This window comes from Apus apus, chromosome 1 (assembly GCF_020740795.1).
Source record: "Apus apus isolate bApuApu2 chromosome 1, bApuApu2.pri.cur, whole genome shotgun sequence".
NCBI lineage: Eukaryota > Metazoa > Chordata > Aves > Apodiformes > Apodidae > Apus > Apus apus.
The window spans coordinates 145,052,092-145,075,093 of record NC_067282.1 but is presented as its reverse complement, the minus strand read 5'-3'; the positions used below and the strand labels follow the sequence as shown (position 1 = coordinate 145,075,093).

The window sequence follows — 23,002 nt, the reverse complement described above, 5'->3', positions numbered from 1 at the left end:
TGAAAGGAGTGAATGAAGACCAGTGTATTTCATCTATATTACTCAGCTCAGAAGGTTCATCTGTAACAGTTCAGAAAGATACATCAGATCTGTCCTGGACAAGATGTCTGTCCAGCAGTCAGATCTGATTACTCTTGCAAACTTGGCTTTTTCCTAGTAAACAGCTTGTATGGCTTTGATGTAATTGGGACCTTACCAAGGCAATCAGACCTGACAAATTTATAGTTACACGTAGTTCTTTAAACTATTCCATCTTATTTGGTAACCTTTGACATCAAACAAATGGAGGAACAAACTTATAGAATGTGAATGGTATTTCCCACTGCTGTTGTTTCTTTTTTTTTTTTTTTTTTTTTAAATAGGTATCTTCACAGTTGAAAATATTTTTCTTTATATGACAATAATATAATATCCATGCAAAAGCAAGAGGGTTCCATTGTTATATATTTGGGGGGGCAGAGGCTGCAATTATCACTGCAAATCATCTTTAAGTTTTTCTTGGGTTTTCTTTCTTCAGTTGCATGATCCTTTTTTCTACAAGCAATGGCTGTCCATGATATCCTAGTAGACTCATAACATTTTTGTTTTCTCACTCAATCATCCTGGTTTAAATATTGCCATTTATTTACTCATTGCAGCAGAGTGCAAATACCAGTTCCAGGCCTGGGGAGAATGTGACTTGAATACTGCCTTGAAGACTCGAACTGGGAACCTAAAGAGAGCCCTTCATAATGCTGACTGCCAGAAGACTGTCACAATCTCAAAGCCCTGTGGGAAGCTTACCAAACCCAAACCTCAAGGTAAATTCCATTTGTTGAAAGCTGGACACCAGTTCATTTAAAACACTGGATTTGTGTTGCCCTGTGTGCTTCAGTGGAATCTCAGTAGCACAGGAGGTTGTACTTGCATGGCCTTCCTTCAGTTCTGTACTGCTCCGATCTCCCAGCTGTCGGCAGACAACATTCCTGAGTTGTGTAGTCAAGGCAGTCTCACACACAAGAGGTGAGATGAAGATTGGAGCTTCAGTTCTAACTTTAGACTACCTATACTGCTACTAGTTGGGTGATGCTCACGAGACCTCCAGGGTACAGATGCTCTTCATAACCCACCTGTTGATGGGAACAGATCAACTATATCTTGATAAAGATACCTTTTATATCGCTTTTGTTTGGTATTGAATAATGACTATTTGAAAAAAAAGGGCTGCTTTCCTTTGGGACAGGTAATATTGAAGGGATATTCTACTCACTGCAAACTGAAGAGGATATGTGGATGCTCTGTGCCCCTGGGGTTGTATATCCTTTATGCAAAGATAGAAGGGAATGTATATCTTACTTAAATATGAGTGACAGTGTAATTTCTAGTACACAGAAAGGCATATGACCTGTGTTTGTGTTTGCAGGTGTTCCTTAGACAAACAAGCCTTTTAATATACTCTTTTGTTGGAGTAGCAGGTGTTATGCGCGTAGGATGATTTATAGTGGGAGCTAAAACTGTGAGATCTCATTTGAGGTACAGCAGTTACGTGTTTTAAGTGAATTGTACAAGCTATACTGTCCTGGCAATTGTTTGCTTAAAACCAGGTAGGTTTAACACGTTCCAAGCTCTGATTACTTGGATAATTATAAAAATAAATGTGATTAGGAGTGACAGGTGCAACTTAGACCAACAATTTTTAAATTGTGGGTGGTGGTACACCACTGATCAGAGGAGCACCTGCAGGTGGCCTGCTCTGTATGTGCAACCAGAGACATGTCTGATGAGGTTGCAGATGCTTTGTGTGTGTGTGTGTCTGCGTGCATGCGTGCATTCATTCATTTGCTTTGCAGGTAGTACAGCTGTAACTGTTCTTCCTTACACCACATCCATGAATTTCACAGATAAGCACTGAGTCTAGAACCTGTGTAGGTAATTACAAACTGTGAAGCAGAAAGGATACAACTAGATTTTGAGAGACCAGCTGACTTGGTTGAGTTGGCAGCAATAAACTTCTTCATTTGGGGTTGGAAGTGACTGGGTGGGAATACAGGAAGGGCTTTGAGCTGCGTGATTTTATTGTTTATTAGGCTGGAGGGAAGGAATTTTTTTTTTGAGGGGGGAGGGTGTGTGTGAGAAACTTTCCTAAGTGGCATTCAGTTTATCGAATGGAGCTTCCTACTGTATTTCTAGAAGACTTCTGCTGCTCTAGCCACTAGTAGCCCTCTGTCTTATTCTGCTCCTGCTGGGTCCATATATCGTATCAACAGCTGTCAGAAAAGAGTAGAGGGAGACCAAGCAGAGCATTGCTGCACCATTGTTTTGTGTGAGCAATGCTGTTGGATGGTACAGGGTCATTTTCAAGTCATAGTTTTAAAGGCAGAGCTTGTGAAACTACTGGATTGGAGTTTAACTTATTCTAGATATGAATAGATATGCTGAGGATGAAACTCAAATTGGGACTGACTGCAGCCAACATAGTTATGTGGCTTGATTTAATTAGGAAACCTGACTTAATTTGATTTGAAGGGATGCAAAGGGAGAAATAGGTACAAATGTAGGTTTGTGACCATAATAACTGTGGGCAGAAATTCCTCTCTTCTGATTTGTGTTAGAAATCTCACAGCATCTTCCTGCATGCCACCTGCTTGTTCATCTGCTGTTGGCATTAGTAGGAGCAGCACGCATGGAAGTCACACACTTGAAGCCTGCCTGGGCCCTGTGCTAAAGATGATAACTCCATATTGCAGATCTGTGGGTATAACTACGTAGGAGCTACACTGGACAGTATGTTGGCAGCAGTAGGAGGAAGTTGAGTAAGAAATTAGGACAAGCAGATTAATACTGTGTGAAATGTTCTGCCCTACTGAACTTTATTTCTGAGTTTAAAAAAAAAATTAAGTGCTGACATGTTAGCTGGAATTAGAGTATTTCTGTTTTCTTCCTGAGGTGAAGGAAATTACAGGTTGGAGGGAAGTCCCCACCCACATCTAGATAAAGGAAAAAATTAAACCACATTGCATCTGTAGTTAGAATAGGACACAATTTAATTATTTGGAGATGAGAAGTAAGATCTAGATATTGTCTAGGTACTTGGAATGGACTACAGGTACATAATTACCTTCCCTTTTCACCCATAGCTTTTCTTCAATGACTCAAGACTACAAGAGAAAAAGCATATGATACATAATTTGGAAGCAGCAATTTTTTTTTTTTCTGAGGCACAATGTTGTAAAAGTTCTGTACTGATATGCAGCTAGACCTGTAAATGCTGATTAAGAGCCATTTGTTCCTACCATGATTGCCTGGAGTAGCAGGGCAGTGGCACTCTGGCATTTGGGAGCTCTGGCAGCAGAATAATAAGTAAAGGGCTTATTGATTACAGGAATCTTTTCTACCACTAAGCACTTACCTTTCTGACTCATGCATGTTTCAAGATGCATCACTGAATTCATCTCTGACAGCTATAGGGTGGGACACCCAAAGGCAGATGTGCACTGACTGAGAATATTGCACTGAAAAATACCAGTATATTCAGAAAAAGGGTTGTTTTAATTAATTTCCTGACTAACCTCCTTTCCTGTGCTCTGCAATTTTTCTTCCATTAGGTCATGTTTTTAACCTCTCCATTACATCACTTTTCCTTTTGATTTCATCTTGTGAACAGGATGAGTAAAATCCCCTATGTAGCTTCTCCAATCAATTGTAGTCTTACAAATCTTCTGTTACTTTTTGTCACTTGCCATCTTTTAAAGCTAAAACCTCTGATTTACGTGTTTTGTTGGATCACAACTTACCCATTATAAGAATATTCTCTACTGGACTTACCTAAATTAATTCTATTATTGCAAAATAATTTTTGAGATAAAGAGACTGGACTGTACACATTATTCCAAGCATGTCCTCTACAGATTTGTGTTGAAAACCAAAATATAATTGTAACGCTTCCTTTATTGTTCACTACACTCAATAAATATCCTAAATAGGTTTTTCTTTTGATCACTGCTTGCATGTGCAGTAAATGTCTTCATCTTAGACCTTCACAATTCTCCCCAACTCTTACAGTTTTTTAAATAAGTTAATTAATGTGCTCAGTTAGGGGCCTAAGAAGTTGTGTGAGTAAAGCAGATTATTTAATCTAAGCTTGCCCAATGAAGTATGGTGTATCAGTTTTCACTTGACGCGTTTCCTTAGTGTGGCTTGCTGTCAGAAGTTTCCCTGTTCTTTTAGAAAAATACAAATAAATTGCTGTTACCTGTAACTGCTGCTCTCCTCTTGTATATCCACCTTTCCACCTCATGAACATGCCGCAACTTTACTGGTAGGATGAATTCTTTGTCTCTCCTGCCTAACTATTTCAAGATGACTGCTGTTTCACAGGAGTTTGAGTTGTGCTTAACAGAAAGGATGATTTAATGGGTAGAGCAGATGATGAATCAGGAATTTGAATTGTATCTGGAATTCTGATGAGCTCTTTTCTCTTTAGCCTTGCTGAGGTGTTGTCAGATTGGAAGACAATAGCTTGGTCCTGGGCTGCTGTGCTAAAGTGTAGCCAACACAGGATTAAAACTATTGCTTGTTCTTGAATATTGGGTATCTGGACAGAGAGGCAGTAAGCAATGTGACTGTGATATCCCAGACACCATGGTTTGTGTATTTAGTACACAAATGAGGTAATGAGAAATCCTGTAACAAAGACTGGAAAGGATGAAAGGATAATTTAAATCACAAAATCCCAGCAGAGGCAGACACCTCTCTTCTAGCACACACAATTGCATATTCTAATCAGTGTCTGCAAGGCTGGGGATGTTCAAGGTCTCCCTAAACTATCTTGACAGATGTGAAAGACTCAAGCACTTCTGTTGAGTGGCTGCTCTAATGGCCAGCTTGCACTGAAGAGCAGAAAACACTTCCGACATACTCCATCTGGCTTATTTCACGGCCACCAAAACTTGACTGATGGTTGTTCAGGTTCCAGCCAACCAGAAAGTAAAAGAATGGGGTATTGTCAGGATTCAGGAAACATTTTGCTTTAACTGCTGAGAGAGGAGGAATTTATTTTTATTGAGCTGAATTGCCTTAAAAACTTTATTTCTGTTTTCACTCTTTCCATCACTCTAATTCTTTCTCTTTCCTCATAATTCTTGTACTTTTAGCTATTTATTCTTCTGATTAAGATGCAATTAAATAGAATAAGCAGTCTGCTTTTCTGCAAAGTACCCTTCATTTTTTAAATTTATGTTCATTTCTTATAACTGTTTCACCTGGCTGTATTTAGTTCTTTTTAATAAATGTCCCTTCCTGACTTTTTACCAATTTACGGTATATCTGAACCATGGTTACTTTATCATGGCTCAGCTCAGTCCTTGCCACAAAGGAAAACTATTCCAACTAAGGTTGGCAAACACTAACACTGCTTATACTACTGTTATCTTTGATAACTGGAGTGGCATCCAAAGATCACATCCACCAACGTGCAGCTTTGGAAAGGTTTTTCACGTGAAGGCAAGACTTCCCTGATTTTTTAGTGTCTGTAATCTCTTATTACACAGATCAGGTGTGGCATTTGAGAGTCTAAAAAGGTGTCAGTGCAGTTCCCTGTATTTGGCACGGTGTGCATGCTACTGCAGTGGAGGAAAGACTACACTCTGTGTGTTTGTTTGTTGTTTTTTTTTTTTTTAATTCCATATCATTTGAAGGACTTAAAGAGTTAGTGCAATACAAATAATCTGCACTACATTGTTTTGTTTATCTAGCAATCTCTACAGGTAGCAATTAGCTAATCCTCTTATCACTCCTTGGAGCTGAGAAAATAAAAGTTAAAGAAAGAAAAGTAATAATTCAAAGTCTGAAAGGTTAAAAGATTTTCCAGGTTGACACTGTATCAGTGGCAGGTTCAGTCACTCAGTTAGGAGCTGTTTACTCTTGGGTCCATGCTCTGACTAGTAGTTGCTGCTCCCCTTTTTCATAGTCTGTAATTACAATGATTTACTTCAAGGTGAGTGTCTGAACTGTAGTCTTTAACATTGACATTAGTAATCTCAGTGAACATAAGACAGTGTTTGAAACTGATTCACCTTGTGTCTTCTTAGGGAGCTTGGTGTCAAAATATTCAGCTGGACTTTTGTTACTGAGCAGGTATATATCCCCATGCTTACTTTGTTGTGAGGAGCAGCTGTTCATTGCTCAGACTTCATGCTGCACTGATGAAAAGGACCACCAACATTTTGCATGTTAAGCAATCTGTTTTTCCAGGGTGTCCTTCTTCGGCTTTGCCTTTGTGCAGCAAAGAAATGTTTGCTTCTGAAGAGTAGCTGGAGAGGAGGATACAGGGGGAGAAGAAATTACTTGTTAAGGCTGTGATTTTTTTGTTTGTTTGTTTCTTTGAAAGATGCTAGTGTCTCCTATTTTTGCATCATAGTTGTGTTGAATCTTCCTCTGTAGGTTTTGGAATTCCCCATCTTTAATGTAACTCATTAGTTGTGCAGGCATGCAGCTAGTGTAACAATTAGTATTTCATGAGATCTGCTCAAACTAATTAGATCTAAAAATGAGGGATTTTCTCATGTTAGGAAACAGCTGTGATAGTTAACCAAAAACCTGAAAGGCAAAACTGGGAGGTTTTCCTTTTGCTTTAAAGGATAAGGCAGGTTTATTCAAGAATGGTCTCTAGCACTGAGCAGAAGCCTGCAGTGAAATGCAGTGATCTGAGCTCTGCAGGGCAGACACTGGCAGTGGATGCCCAGTGGGAACAGCATAGTTGGGTGTTATTATTGTTGCTATCATCATGATTATTTGTATTGCATGAGTGCCCAGAAGCCTCAGATGAAGAAGGGTGCCATTGTGCTAAGCACTGTATAAACATTGTGAGAGACAGTTTTGCCATGAATAATTTATGCCTCATGGAGCTAAGAAATGTGAAAACCAAGGAAGAAACAGTGGTCCAAAGGGCTGAGACTAGGTACTAAATGCTTGGTTATGTTTCTCTGTGCCCCTTGCTAGTTTGGAAACTTTAGGCTCTGAGACACATGTAAGTGATTTGGTTCCTGTTGCCATAACACAAGGAAATAAGGTATTTCTCAATTTGAGTGAGAACCAGAGGATGCCACGTAAGAAAAATAAACACAATGATGGTTACAGTGTAGTCTCCCTTGTGACTGCTATTGTATCTTTGAAAAATTACACTGTGTGGATAAATAATTTTAATGCATTGGCAGATCATAACATAGTATCAATCCAATTGACACAGCCCTGATTCCAGGGAGCAGGACATGCTTGTAGGACAGGCAGGAAGAGAAATATTTTTTTTAAAGGATTATTTTTCAATGTTTAGTTGTTCTGCAGCTTTTACAGATGTTTTTGAAAATAAAAGGTTGGGAATTTTCACGCGGAGCACACACCTCCATTTTTTCTCACCCCCTGGCTTATTTTCAGATCCTTTTTTTTTTTTTTTTTTTTTTTTCTTCGGTGCTGCCCCAAAAGATAAAAAACTGGATGTGACAAATGTTCTTGTTTAACCTTTTTGTGCCTGAAGTAGTTTCTTTTAGAGTTTAACACAGGCTTTTGTGGATGAAAGTTTAAATAGCCTTGTCTGTGCCAATTTTGTTACATGCTCGTTGTCTTATTTTCCTGGCTTGCAAGAGTAGTCCAGCCTCCTTGGCATTAGTCAGTGCCCTTGAGCAATGAAAATGCCTGAAGCTGAGGGACTTGCTGTGATAAAAGATATGTCATCAGCAAATGTTTACACTCATGACTGTTCCCAGCAGTGAAAGAGAAAGCTCTGTTCCTTTCTTTTTGTCCTTTTCCGCTTCTTCATTTCCTTTCCTTTCAAGCTTTTTTTCCCCTTCTTTACTCCTCCATCTCATTTGCCATGTCACCATCTCTCTATCTGTTCTTCTCTCTGTGCTTACGGCGAAAGTTTTACAGGCAAATTTTCATAGTGTGGAGCATGGATCAAATCAAAGCCCATGTCCTTTGCCCTGAGTGCAGATCCCGTCTACGGCAGATGCAGAAAGTACAACTGAGAAATGTGTATGCCTGTTTTTTCAAAAAAAATTACCTAAATAAAATGAGGTCTCTATTCACGGTAAATCACAAATAACTTTCTTCTAAATAGTTATTTTCTGATCTCAGTTTGATGTATAAAGTGCCTCAACGTGTGATCTTTTTGCTTCTCTGTGGACACAGGTAAAATGCAGAACTCCAAATGGATATTTAATAGATTTTGTTTTCAGCAGTCTCCTGCAGACATGTGAATGCAGAGAGTGAACTCTGAATATATCAGTCTGTGGCTGCATGTGTCTCGCTAGCATTAAGAGAGATCTTGTGTACAGCATAGACAGAGGGCTGAAGAGCCAGCTGGGACTGGATTCCTCTTGTGCTGAGCGTAGAACATGACAAAGAACAGTAAGTCCATAGCCTGCAGAAACAGGCTGTACAAATGTACCAGAAGCAGATGAGATGAATCAGCAAACAGAAGAGCAAAGAGAATTGTGTGTTAACACATTGCAATGTGCCTTCTTCATTTATACTCTGCAGCTCCACCCTTTAGGTTTGAATAGGGTCCACTTTATGTTCAACTGGGAATAAATCCAAGTCTATCCAAAATGGAAATGTAGCAAAGTGAGAAGTAGAACAAAACCTGCTGGAGAGGAGTAACTGGTAAAGTGGAGACATTGAGAAACACTTATAGACAACTAGAGAAAGTCATTCAACAGCACAGAGCTAATGTATAGGGTATATAATAAATTTTAATATATTAATGAAATAGAGTCACATCAAGGTCACTGAGTCATTGGAGAGTTGCCTTCTACTGCTGCTTACCTAGTGGAGTATTGCTTTTTTTTTTTTCATCCAGTAGAACTGTGTGTTGCTCAGAGGCTTTCAAGAATAATTAAGTTTCAAACAAAATTGTTATTGTAATATAGTTTTTCTTTCTTAAACTCATTTAGAATACATAAATGCTTTATATAAGGCAGGAAAATAGGAGAAAAATTAATTAGATGACCATGAAAGGTTCTCTTTCTCTAGAAGCAGAAGAAATATTTAAAGAGTATTTCAGAAATCAAGAGATTTCTTTCTACAGCCATGGAAATCACAAGATAGTACAGTTACTGTTCCTAGAGAGCAGGCTGAAGCTCTTTAGTGTGAGATTTTTTCACCAAGGGATAAAATCCTTGACTTTGTGAAAGTTAAGACTACTGTCTTACATGTGGGTTGGCATACTGAGTGTATCCTCAGCAAGTTTGCTGGTGATACCAAGCTGTGTGGTGTGGTTGACACCCTAGAGGGAAGGGATGCCATCCAGAGGGACCTTGACAGGCTGAAGAGGTGGCCCAGTGCCAACCTCATGAAGTTCAACAAGGCCAAGTGCAGGGTCCTGCACCTGGGTCGGCACAACCCCAGGCAGAAATACGGGCTGGGGGGAGAATGACTAGAGAGCAGTCCTGAGGAAAAGGATTTGGGGGTGGTAGTTGATGAGAAGCTCAACATCAACTGCCAGTGTGCGCTTGCACCAACTGCATCCTGGGCTGCATCAAAAGAAGTGTGGCCAGCAGGGCCAGGGAGGGGATTCTGCCCCTCTACTCTGCTCTGGTCAGACCCCACCTGGAGTGCTGTGTACAGTTCTGGTGCCCTCAGCACAAGAAAGATATAGGCCCATTGGAGAGAGTCCAGAGAAGGGCCACCAAGATGATCAAAGGCCTGGAGCACCTCTGCTATGAAGACAGGCTGAGAGAGTTGGGGCTGTTCAGCCTGGAGAAGAGAAGGCTCCTGCGAGACCTTAGAGTGGCCTTCCAGTACTTGAAAGGGGCCTGCAGGAAAGATGGGGAGGGGCTTTTCATCAGAGAATATAGTGTTAGGGCAAGGGGTAATGGTTTTAAACTGAGAAAGGGGAGATTTAGGTTAGATATTAGGAAGAAATTCTTCGTTATAAGGGTGGTGAGGAACTGGAATGGGTTGCCAAGGGAGGTTGTTGATGCCCCATCCCTGGAGGTGTTTAAGGCCAGGTTGGATGAGGTTTTGTGCAACCTAGTCTAGTGGTAGAGTTCCCTGCTCATGGCAGGGGGGTTGGAACTTGATGATCTTTGAGGTCCCGTCCAACCTTAATGATTCTATGATTCTATATCATCCCCAAAATTCACAATTAGCCTGATAGCACCGTTGCCCTGCACCACCATAGCAACCAGATGCTTTGGAAAATCTACCCCACTGAGAGTTAAAGAGCCCTTTAAAAACCTGACTTACTCTGTACTCAATTGGACTGAGTGCTAATTCCTGGGAAAACTGTGTCCTGAACACCTGGTACTGAAATTCTTCACTCCAACCTTCCATCAGCACAGCATTTGATTGTTCAAAAGATTAATATGCTTCTTGGGACACTACTTGATTTTATGTATAGGAATTCAGCAGTGCCATGAGTGAATTGTTGTCTTCTTCTCAACAAATGAAAATAAATACCTGCAAATCTTGGCTTACAAAGCTTGGCTTCCCTTAAAAGGTAATTACCTCCCTTTTGTGCCTTATACATTAAGAATGCCTGCAAATGATATGTGGCTTCTGTTTGACAAAATTACTTTGCTTTGCTGCTTGCATAGTAAGAATGAGGCTGCAGAATAAAGACAGCTATTTGAAGAGGGCTGCTGCCATTTCAAATTGCATAGAGAAAGTTCTGCTTATCAAATTAATTTGTTTACTCAGTAAGATCCTCACTAGATTTTTTTGTAATCCACCAAATTGGGTCCAGTGCTAATTCATGACCACACACCTTTTAATCTGTAATAATTCTTAGGCATACAGGTATTCATAGGGCTATTCAGATGATGGATGATGAGAAAATCCAGTGTGTGTTCATCGACACAGTTTGTTGTTGCAGGGATAGTTGTACAACACTTCGTGGTTGCTTTTATTGTGCTGGAAGTCCTCTGGGTTCCAGGGGGGAGCAGGATGGCTCTGTTTGGTTGCTGCACTCTGCAGGAACTGCCAGGTATCCTGAATTTGCTCTTTGCGTGTGCCCTAGTTCAGGACTCTGGCCTCCACCTGAGCAAGGCAGCCTCTCACTGTAGGGTCAGAGGGAAGGAGGAAAGGGCACGCTGTCAAAAAGACACAAAAATTGAGGACTGTTTTGTCACCCTCAGTAATTCTGAAGCATATGTAGCTTACTCTTCTGGTAAGTTTGTTTTGCTGCAAGGATGCACAGGGATGATAAAACTAAGTATTACCTTCAGGTGAAGGAAACCTGGTCTGGAGTGGAAAAGATGTAACTCCTGCTGCTACTTTCCTCAGTGTGGCTGTGTGCTGAGCAGCTCCAGAGGTAGGAGAGTGTAGCTGGGGCACTAACACACACTGTGCACTCGGAGCAGTGGGTTAACAGCTACCTTTGTCTGTTCCCTTTTCTGCACAGCCTGCTTGCCTCAAGTGTTGAGAGACAGCGAGCCATAGCACCTGCTCCCACCTCAGTGCTGTCCCTGCTTTTGGTATCCACAGGAGAAATACCTTTGATAAGGCATTTAGTGTATTTAATGTGTTTAACTGTAAGTATCAAAGGTATTTACATACTCTTCATAAAGTTTTATATTGAGATGATCCAGTTTGTGGCCTGATGTGTCCTGTAGGACACTGTAGGGCACTTAGCCCTTCTGAGCAGGTCCCTGAACTGGCCAAAGTTTTCTCTCCTTAAATCCAGGGTTCTCCTCCTGCTTTTTGATTTGCTCCTTCCTCTTGGGATCCTGAACTCCACTAAGGGTAGCTCATAAAGTTGCTTCTGGCTTAGCACTGAAAAAGCTGAACCACAGCTTTAAAACAAATGGTGTGCTTAGCAGATTCAGATTAAAATTCTGTGTGGGCTGATGTCAACCTAGATTTCATCTTGTCAGGTCATCTCATCAGAGTGGCTCTTGGTGTTATTGGTAGCACTTGTCTGCAGCAAACACATTCCCTGTAGCCAGTGCACAGCTGATGCACAGATTCCTGGCTCTGCCTTTGCAAATGTTGTATTAATCAGGTAGATGAGGTGAAGGAAGCTGCTGTTGACCCAAAGTGCTTGCAGATGGCAGTGTTCTGCTCAGGGCAGTCCCTGTTCATCGTGTTGCTTTTCTTGCTTCCTTCTGGCTCAGTGGTGAGCATTGCCAAGATCAAGCTTCTTTGTAGTACCAGTGAGGTGTGGAGAGCAGCAAAGTGGCTTTCCCATTACTGTAAAGGGTATTTCAGTGGACACTACTTGACAAGTTATAATTTCTGATGGCAGGCTGGGACCACAGGAAGAGATCTGATGGGAAATGGCTGAACTGAAGGTGTTTCATCCAGTTTGTGCTAAGATGAATTGAATTTTGATTATTTTAATGTATGGAATAGGAGTCTGAATGTGATTCTTCTTGACAGTGGTGTCTAGGGGATCTTTCCCTCACTTAACTAGTACGTGCCTACAGCTGGAGATGGGACATGGCACTACTGAGCTTTCAGGTGTCATTGTACTCTCAACTACTCAGGCATTCAGAGCACTGATGTCAGTTCTGACCCTTTCAGTCAAGCCTGGCTACCCTGGGAAGGGCAGTGATGGCAGGCCAAGCAATCAGGGTGACATGGATCCTAGTGTAACTGTGTGAGTTGACTGGAGAGCATGCCAGAAAAGTTGAAGTATTAGGGTAGGATGAATAGAGATGAGGACAATGAAAGCTTTAACGATGCAGATGCAAGGAGTAGCTCTGAGCAATAAGAAAACATTAACACAGAACATCTTAAAGCAACTTTATGCTTAGTTAGTTAGCCATAGATATACTGTAGCCAGTAGCCTGACCATAATCAAAGCAGGTGGAGCGTAGCTGTGAACAGACTTCTGCATGAGACTATGAACAGCAATGTTTTCATGGGTCAGTACCTGGATAGTGGTGTCTGTGACAGGATTTTTAAAAGAGCCTAAGGACTGGGAAATATTTGAGCAGGTTTTTATATTGCCGCAACTCTAGGGGGGCATGTCATTTCACTGAGCAAATGTGTTTTGCATCAGAACAGCTTACCTGTCTGAAAGATTAAGATGTTTTGGTGTAAGTATGTTTAATGTGAGAGGAATTATGTTCCACACATGAGGTTTTTATTCTGCTGAGGAACGAAGCAAAATCATTTGTCTTTGTAGGTAAACGAGTCTGGCAGTTTGGGTGATGTGCAGATTATCACAAAGCAGACAACAGTGAGATGTGAGCTTTTGCTAACAGGAGCAGGGACAGACCCACAGGGTCCAAGTGCAATTGAATAAACAGTGGATTGTCTGGTACCTCAAGTCTTTAAGGACAGAGACCTAATGCGATCACATAACTCCAGACCAAAAACCTTCTCCTGGTTGTAAGTAACTTCACCTGTACCGTGAATTGAACATACTCTTCAGTAGAGTGCTTTTAGTGGTCTGCCTACATTGACATGTCTCCTTTGCTTTTAGAACATTCAGTTGAACTCTGCAGTGCCTTTCTGCTTGTGCTGGGTCTGAATAGATTTTACAGATTCAAGTGCCAGTCTGATTGATAAAATGCTGCTGTTCCTTTCAGAGAAAGAGGTATCAAGGGGAAAGAGAGTGGAAGAGAGAGTGAAATCGGTACAGAATCCAGGAGAGTCAGTGATACAAAGGGAAACTAGAGGAAGTGGGGGATGTAGTACAAGAGGATAGGAGAAGAGAGATAAAAGTTTGTAGGGGAAAAAACAATGCTTTAGCTGGAAGCAAATCTTGAAAAATGAAATTTTGGATTGACAGGTTGTAAAATAGTGCCAAGTTCTGTGAATGGCTCCAGACTGTGGGGCATCCATACACACACCCACGCACACACAAACACTGTCACGCATAAAAAGGCAGAGGGAAAAATAATAGTTAATTTTCACATCTTCAGATGTAAAAAATAACTTCTTATTTTAAGTCATTATCTCTTTAAATGTTAAGCAAAGTTTTTAAGGGAAAGAGACTAAATGCAAAATAGCTGTTTTATTTTGCTTTGACTGAAGGATTCTTGGAAACAATTTTTGTCTTGTTGAAAATGATGAAGAAAAAATGTTGGTTTGAAACACTAAAAAACAGGAAACACCCATCAGAGAAATGTGATAACCTAAGTCTGTCTGCCTACTTCTGGAGGTACCCTTGCCCTGTCCATAGCTGAAAGATGTCAGAATGGCTCCTTTGGCTTTAATGCAAGTAAGCTGCTTTTTGCCAGAGCTAATAATTGTTGGTGTATGTTACCCAAACTGGTCAGAGTGCAAAAAAATTATATTCACAAAGTAGAATACCACCATAAGGGCCAAGTGCTTACCCTCTCATTCACGGTGATATTTGTTATTTAACCTGAGATAGTTTTGTTGATTTGTTTGGTTTTGGACTGTTTGTGTTGTTTTGTTTTGTTGTGCTGTGTGTATGTTTTGTTTTTGTTAGGGTTTGTTTTTTTTTCAGGGGGTGTGGTGGTGGTGTTTTTTGAGAAGGAAGAAACAAAGGAGGAAAGTTAAATCTGGGTGAAGGCAAACATCGATCTACCTGCTTGCTCTTTTGGTTCCAGGAAGGATGCTTCACAGAAACTCAGTTTCTGTCTCCTTATAGTGCCTGTGTTTTGTGGCAGTATCCAAAAGGATTTATTCACATTCCCAGTGAGAGCTGTTATTTTCCCCATTACAAGGTGACATGTGATACAATACTACCTATTCCCTGTAATTCATACTCAATTTTTAGGCCCCTCTGAATTTCCTCTAGCTGTAGAACACCACACTGCCCTATAGCACAGTGGAAGTTACCACAGATGGTAGTATAATGTAGAAACTTTAACTTGCACCTTCACATTGTTCCCTTATTTACCCCAAATTAATCAGAGAAACAGATGCTCTCTAGTCCCCTCCCTGTCCTGTTGGTACCAGCTGGCTGGACAGTCTCCAGGCCAAACTCCTCTTGCCTCTCAAGCGTATGTAGGTGTTTGTCCCAGACAAAGGGGGAAGAGTTGGCAATGGAGGGACTGAAGAAACAAATGAGCTTTCTCACCATGCTCTGGAATGGCTCTGATATTCAGGGAAAGCCAAAGACTAACAATGAAACAGAAAGGAAGCAAGGGAGGGTATGTGTGTGGGTAGTGTGTGCAAAGCTTTCTTCCAGCTCTCCACTGAGCCATGACCTGGTTTCTTCAGGAGCTGCCTGCTGTTTTCTTATTTTTGAAGCAAGTTCCTGAGACAATGATTAGCATGCCAAAAAGGGTCAGCTGCTCAGATAGGCAGAGTTCTGAACAGGACCTGGACTCTCCATTCCATCTCCTCTAGCACCTCGACTGTTCCTTTTTTTTTTTTTTTTTTCTTTCTTCTTTTTGTCCTGTTTTCCATTTCCTTGTTCAGAATGAGGAAAGAAAATTAATACTTACCTGCATAGAGAAAACAAGGGGCACTTTCAGGGTTATGGAATACAATTTATTCCAGTGACTGCTAGACACTGATTTTTTTATGGTTGTTATCTTGACAGAATCCAAGAAGAAGAAAAAGGAAGGCAAGAAACAAGAGAAAATGCTGGATTAATGGAGCCAACTTGGGCAATGTGAGAAATGGACAACGGCAAACACGATCAGTTAACAGTTTCATTTATACCTAGGCATTTTATCCTAAAATTATTTATAGCTTAATGGTACCATAGCAGGAAACAAGGAAACACAGAAAAAAAAAACACATTTTTTTTATTACTTTAGTATTTTTAATGTATAACCCTAACAACCATTTTTAGAGGCCTATAATAAAGGACTCCAAACTCATTTAGAAAATTATGCCTATTGTATATTGAACAATGTAGAGGGTTTTTTAATTTTAATTTTTATTTCTAAAGTCTTGCCATAGGTCTCAATCTGGTAATTACTCCATGCAAGCAGAACCCAAGCCTGCTTGGAGATTCGCTGAAGCCAGTGGTGTCCTGTGTGAACACAGGAGTCTAGCTGGGTGCAATTATATATAAGATTGGGACCTTACATATGAAAAAACACAGACTTGATTCTTAAGTTCTTATACATCTGGACAACAGAAGTTTTTGTTTTAGGAAAGAATGGGAGCATTTTGGGGGGTATTGACTGACATAGAATTTTTTAGATGTTGTGGTGAATGTTCATTCCAAAATGCCACCATCTCTGGGTATAAAACAGTAGCACTCCTATCCTTGGCCAAGTTTTGTATGTTGGCAGTAAAAATTCTCAAATCTTTCAACAGTCGGATAGAGAAGGGTCCAAATTTTTCACGATTTTCTAGCAGTGCTTTTTCTAAGTGGAACAATAGCAAAACTTTCAATTTTTTTAGCATATCAACACTTGTGGATAGCAGTGACCTCTGTTTTACCTAGAAAAGCTGAAAAATGCTTTCTTTTATTTGTTTATTTTGCCAGAAGGGAGAATATCCTTTTCACAAAAATCTAATTTAAATTGTTGTGATTATGCCTGACCCAAGTCCCTTTTGTATCAGTGGGAATCTTCCTGTTGATTTTAATGTTGGCTGGTTGAAAAATAGTACATCTGCTGGGAAGTAATGGAAGAAATCTGTTTGGAAAATGCCTGAGATAGTACATATTTTTGACCAAAAAAGGGGCAATTTGTGGGACTTAAACCAAAAAGGAGTGAAATTAATTTTTGGTTCTCTGTTAGTAAAGCAGAAGGGAAATATAAAACCACTACCTTTTGCTTTCTTCCATTTTTTTTATGAGCAAAAAGACCTTTGGAACAGCACAGTCAAAATAGAAATAGTTCTGTGATTTTTTTTTTTTTTTAATGGTCTGCAGGGAAAAGAAAGAAAAAAACATAATCAAATGTTTTTCAGCTGGTTCAATTTTACCAATTTTAAATGAATGGTAAGTCCTGAGAAAAGTCACAAAATACAAAAAAGTTCTGACAAAGGGCTGGTCTGTTCCCAGGTGAAGGGTTGTCAATCAAACTAAACAACCAGCTGACCAGATTTTTTAGAGGAAACAGAAGGGATGTCAGTGCCCAAATTTCTTTCAAAACAATTGCTTTTAAATTCTAAATCTTAAAATTCAATAGCAAGAAATGAGCCTTATGGTTTGTGTAGGTGGCAGGCTTGCCTGCTAATCAGGAGGAATAGTTTCCCTCATTCTGCAGATACCCACTGACTCCAGCGAAGCTGCAGCAGACTGTGCTCATCTGAATAAATTGCATTGCTTTCTTGGGATTAGCTTGTATACAAGCAGAGAGTCTTTTTCCAGACTAACTTATCACTCCCTTTTTCTATGAAAAAAAAAATAAAATAAAAAAAACCCACCTAAATGCAGAGCTCACCCTCTTTTTTCTCACATGGAGGGTACAGCTAATCTGAACTCACAGTGAGGCTAGTCCTTCTCTAGACATTCCCAAACACTTTTGAAGCCAGCTAGCCAAGGCTGCACATAGCTAAGATCAATTAGCCACACAAATAGTTCCCAGACTCCTCAGGTGTGTTTTGCTCTCTGTATTGTTGTCCTTGTTACTTTGACTACGCTGTTACACATACCTGAGCCAGTGGTATAGTTAAAAAGTCCCCAATGTGGTGGACATGCAATGACCAAATCCAAAATATATCATAAAGGCTCATATTTGGGTGGTGCTGGGTGCTATTTTGTTTGTTTATGGTCTAATCAGATCTACCAGTGCTTGTGCCTCGGCTTAAACTAATGCATTGGTAGGTCTGATTGAAAGCAAAGACAGAAATAAGCTTTTTCACTCACCAAAGGTATGTCTGTCTAAATGCTGCATCAGTTCACTTAAAGTAGTTCAGCTTTGAGTGTAAACACTGTTGCACCATTGTCTTATACTGGTTAATCTAGTCCATGTTTCCTAGGGAGCTGGCAAGAGTTGGGAATGATGCTGAGACCACCAGTTTGACTGTCCTTTAACAAACCTTAGATGTGACTTCTGATTTCCACCTCTGTGAGTTAAGAAGAAAATAAATTCCTCTGTGTTTCCTCTGACAGCTTCTGGCCCTTATGATTAACTGCCCATCTGGCTTGTTAAAGGAACATTCCTAATATTTTTTGAAAGAGGCCAGTCAAGGTCCCATTATTGTGGTGGTGGTGTAGGGCCTTCATGGAAGGAGTTTATGAAAAAACAAAGAAACAAACAAAAAAATACCATGTCAGGACCAGAAGAAAACACAACAGTCCTCACAGCACTGAGCGTGAAGTAGGAGAACATTTCCTCTGTACTACTTAGCCACATCTTTTTTATCTGCATTGGCATCTTGTTGTTGACAGTAATTGGAGCTGTATCTTTCATAGTTTATATAAAATTAAGAAAAATTCCAAGAAAACAGCAGAAAACATTCTGTGGAAACTCTGGCTATGAATATGATAGAAGTAATTTGTGGCAGAACACAGAGGGAGGCTGAATAGAACAGATTAGTCAGGTCAGCTCTGAAAGGCTGTACTTGGTACCTAACAGAAGCAGTTGCTTCACCAGTGATATTATAAAGTAAGCAAGAGGCAAGTATCAGAACAAAACCTCTTTCCATCCCATCATTTCCATCATGTTCAGTTTTCACTTGAGTCATTCTGAAATTCCTCCTTATTTGCTTTTCGACTCTTTTACCCCCCCCTCCTTTGGGAGGGCAAACTTGTATGACAGTGCTGTGGGGACAGCTACTTCAGATGAAATATGTATATTGCTCTCTTGGTGCTATCCTATTACAATGGAAAATGACTTAGTATAGGTATCTTGATTAGCTAGTTTAACCGATTGACACTTATTTCATCAATGTCCCTCTTGAGAAGTGGCTGTCATCTTTATTTGCTACTGCTACAATATGGTACAGGGAGAAGCTAGAAATCTCCCAAATGACAGCCTTTTTCTGAGTACTCAGCTCTCCTAGAAGAGAGAGAGGTGAGTTGTTGAGTATCAGCTAAAGATGAATCTGCATCCAGACTCTGGATTCTGGAAAGTTTAAACTTAGGGGAATTTGGATATTGCTCCCTTTCTCTAAGTAGGCTGAGCCATGTTTCTAAGCAATTAGGACTGTATATCTTGATTCAAAACAATATTTGAGCATTGGGGCATTTTCTGACTTTGACATGTCTTCTGACAGAAGTGCCCATATTGAAAGAGAATCATTGCTGATCAGCCTGACATACTTAACAGACTATTAAGTGCAGCAAAAAGGCTCCAGGAATAGAAAACACTTCTACATGCAGGTAGATACTAAGTTGTAACTTACTAATTCTCATCTAATTCATAATGACATTCTGGACTGTAATGTCTTTTGAAGGAGAAAAATTAAGAGAAATTGAAGTATAATCATTATAAAACATATCAACAGACAGTGTTGGAGACTTTGTCAAGAAAATACAGATACTAAGTCTGCAGCATTTTTTACAAACTTCTTTTGCATGCTTCTTGATTAGGGACGGCAGGATTACTGGCTGGCACATTTGGTTTTATGCTTTGCTTGATTTGTGCCTTAATGAAAACTAATCAAATGTAGAATGTCACTAGAAGTACAGAGGAGTCAAGTCCCACTCCAACCTCAAAACAACATGTCCAACAGGAGGCAGTATCAAAGGGAGACATTAGTAAATCTTTCTTTTCTGGTTTAGAAGTGCAAGTCATGATGATGTTGACAGGAGAAAATATAATTAATTTCTTAGGAGTATATCCTTCACCACTTGGCATGTGGCAATGAACAATTCAAGTAAAACAATGGAGCATTAAGATGAAATACAGGGAAGTGAATACTATGGAGACTGTTTATGGGAACAAGCCTATAAAACCCCTGAAATGAACCACGCTGCTAGCAGGGAGCGTTTGAAGACAAACATTGTATAGCATTCCAGTTTTTTAGTGGATTCCCTTATCATATGATGACTTTTATCAGAATTACCTTACTTCAATGTCAGTTATGAGGGTGAGATAAAAGCCAACCTGACTTTTCCTCAGTCTAGGAACTGTAATAACATTAGCAATGTAAACCAGACGCATTTCTCAAGTAAAATATTGGTGAAATACACCATTTTGACATGACGTAATAGTGTTTCACATCTCCCAAATTCTTATAGGAAGAGAAAGCAGTGTGTCAACAGAGGTAGGTATTTCATATTCATTTTTTTAAAACTCTCTAGGACAGCTCTCTAGACTCTCTAGTCTTCTGTCAGCTTCTGACTGTGTTCTCTCCTTTGTGGGGACAGATTGTACCTGTTCTCTACCTTTCCCCATTCATCCCTAATTTTGATAGTATTTGTAGCTTTTCTGTCCGTTCTGTGCAGCCAGACTTCTGCGTATATTGTTCATCCTTCCTCGTGCTTGAGGTTGTATTTTCCATTTCTTGCTGACTTGTTGCAAAACAGCCCCAGCAAGCCCCTACCATCAGGTATCTCTCATTGTGTCCTTTTAAGATTAAAAGACACAATAGCAACTTGTTAATAAAAAGACGACAATGAACAAGGAAATATGAGAATGTGGGAGGGTGTCTTGCTGATAAAACCTTTATCATAGGTCAATTTGAGTGAGGCTTCCTAGGGGACAGTAATGCATCACATTTGGTCAAAAAGTAGAGACAATAATGAAAGACTGTCCTCAAACAAAAAAAATCCTTAGCTAGATAAACAGTGGCAATAAGCTGCATCCTTTCCCTCAAAGTCCTCCTTTACGATAAAATTAGAGGGAAGAGACATGGTGCATAGAGCTTCCAGGACAGTGGAAGACTTGCCTAAGTAAAGTAGAACATGGAGAGAATTTCTTTGGCCCCACGAGTATTTGCATTTGGACAAAGTTAAGGTAGTCTGGCTCATAGCAGCAGAAAACTTTGTGTGCTTTTGGACCAGAACTAAATGATGCTGAAGTAACTTTCCTAATGTTCCTTTTCTGCTACTCTTAAAAACTGCAGTCTGCCTTGTGGCCTCATCACTCTGATCTGAGCAGCAATGAGATATGACAAGGAAAACATGGGAATTCAACTATATTCAACTAACATTATCTCACTGGTGGGGCTGTGCAATCCTTTTAACCTTTCTGCAGTTCACTGTTTAAATGTGGAGTGTCTTGGGGTCCCAGCTGACTAAAAAACTCAGTAGGTATCTCATAGCCTTTAGATTGCCTGGCTTTGAGTGAGTTGCCTATGAAAAAACTGTGCCTACAGTTCTTCCTCCTTTCTTTAAAAAAAATTAAGTCATGTGTCCAGTGTATGAATGTATGAATTTACTGATGAGATAAAAAAGAGGCTCCCAAACATTCCCATTTCAGAAGGTCTTTCAAAGTTAAAGACTGGACAGAAGCTTCAGCCCTGGATTCTGTGATGTAAAGCTAGGAAAATGAATAGCCTCTGCAGGGCTGTCTTACCCATTTTCATTCGATTAATGACACTGTTTGAATTCCCTTGCCCTAATCTACCTGGCCACAAGACCTTATTTAACTTTTCTCATTAGGTCATTTATTACACTTCCCATATTATAATGATGTAGTCATCTAGATTTTTATAGCTGAAGGAAGTGGCTCTGATAGTCCAGAGTGTGTTGTGGTTTCTGAGGTGACCTGAAGCAGAGGCAGGCTAGTACTGCTGCAGCTGGAGCTAGAAAGCACCTAATGAGGATGTCAGCATCAGACACAGCAGCTCTTTAAATATACATACATACATAGATACATATATGGGAAAGCAAAATTCTATAAAAAAGTGGATCCATGACTCAAAACATGTCTCACAAGTAGTGCTGCTGTGTTTTCAAGCTGAAGTAGAAGTGAAAGAGCTTTTTGTCCTGTGTTGTTATTTACACAAGGATACGAAAGTAGTAAATAGAATGCAGAGCTAGATTTCTTCCCACTTGCCAGCATATCAGTATAAGGATGGCTGTGTCCAAGGAAAATGCAAAACGCATGCCAGTGAAATGGCCCATAGGACTTAGTATCAGAGTGATGTTCTCTTCTGTCATACCAAGTACATGGAAGGGCTTTGTTCAAAGCTTTGAACTGGACAAACTGCTTCAGTTAGGTGTGAATATAGGAACCCAGGCAGAAAAAAGGGCTTTTTCTCTGCCAATAAAAAGTGAGGACAATGGGGAAAAAATAGATGGAAAAAAACAAAGTAAAACATATCTTAATGCTTGTAGTTTGGGTGTTAAACTGAAAGAAGGAATCAAAGTCAAAATAACAAGTTAAAGCCTGAATATCATGTTCAATGGGTTTCTAATTCTGTATATATCTATTAAACCAGTGCTATATAATATCTTCTTATGGGTTACTCTCTTTTTCCTATTTCTTTTCCTTTTTTTTTTTTTTTTTTCAGTTTGTATATTGATTTTGTAAGCTAGCATTGTGTTACCTTTTTGATTTTTTAAACTTGTATGAAAGCCATATATCCGTATTGTAGAATGAAAGCATTAATCCTGTAACATCCCTTAATGTTTCCCTTAGCTCTGTGGGATTGTGGGAGGCTCTAGTGAATGTATATGTTTACCAATTGTATCAACATAATTTACTTGCTCTTAGTGGCGATAAAGAATTAAATAAACTAATACACAGAAGCGTGGTGTTTTCATTTGGTTGTGAAAACTGTAGGGGACTTCTGGACATTCTTAAATCAATTCCAAGTATTCTTAGTGGTCTTTCTTTATTGTACTAATTTCCCATCAGTTACAGTGTTGCTTGTCACAGAAATGCTTTTCTTTGTAAACTCAGAAGTTTCCGTCTATAGAAAGAAACCTGCCTGAAAATTATTCTGGAAGAACACAGCTCTTTGATTTGTGCATACTGAAGTCTGACTGCCCCAAAGTCCTGACACTTGTAAAGCAGCTTGTTGCAGTATGCATTTATTTCAACCTGTACAATATTGACACAATGATGGGTTATAGATGAGGGCTTTTGTTTCATTTTTTCTTAATTACTCCATCAGCTAAGCAGTGGGACCATCTTATTCCCAGCCCTGTCAAGCTCAGCTGTTTTACCTTAACAGTGGCTTTAATGAGTGTGGGTGTATTTGGTGAGAGATGATTAAGCCTCAAGAGTAGTGCGAAGAAGTTAAATTACATTAATGAGCTAAATAGAATTATGTAAAAATTCAGGTAATGCTCATTGCATGT

General features: G+C 39.8%; 1 protein-coding gene across 4 annotated transcripts in view; it reads left to right on the top strand.

Moving 5' to 3' along the window:
- PTN (pleiotrophin) overlaps window positions 1-22,447 on the top strand; it is a 75,961-nt gene extending 53,514 nt beyond the window's left edge. For all 4 annotated transcript variants that reach the window (XM_051640827.1, XM_051640842.1, XM_051640832.1 and 1 more), the window contains 2 exons: window positions 639-800; window positions 15,443-22,447. In XM_051640827.1, coding sequence (XP_051496787.1) covers window positions 639-800; window positions 15,443-15,495 — 215 coding nt within the window. In that variant the 3' untranslated portion in view covers window positions 15,496-22,447. The remainder of the gene's footprint in view (window positions 1-638; window positions 801-15,442) is intronic.
- Window positions 22,448-23,002: the final 555 nt, after the last annotated feature.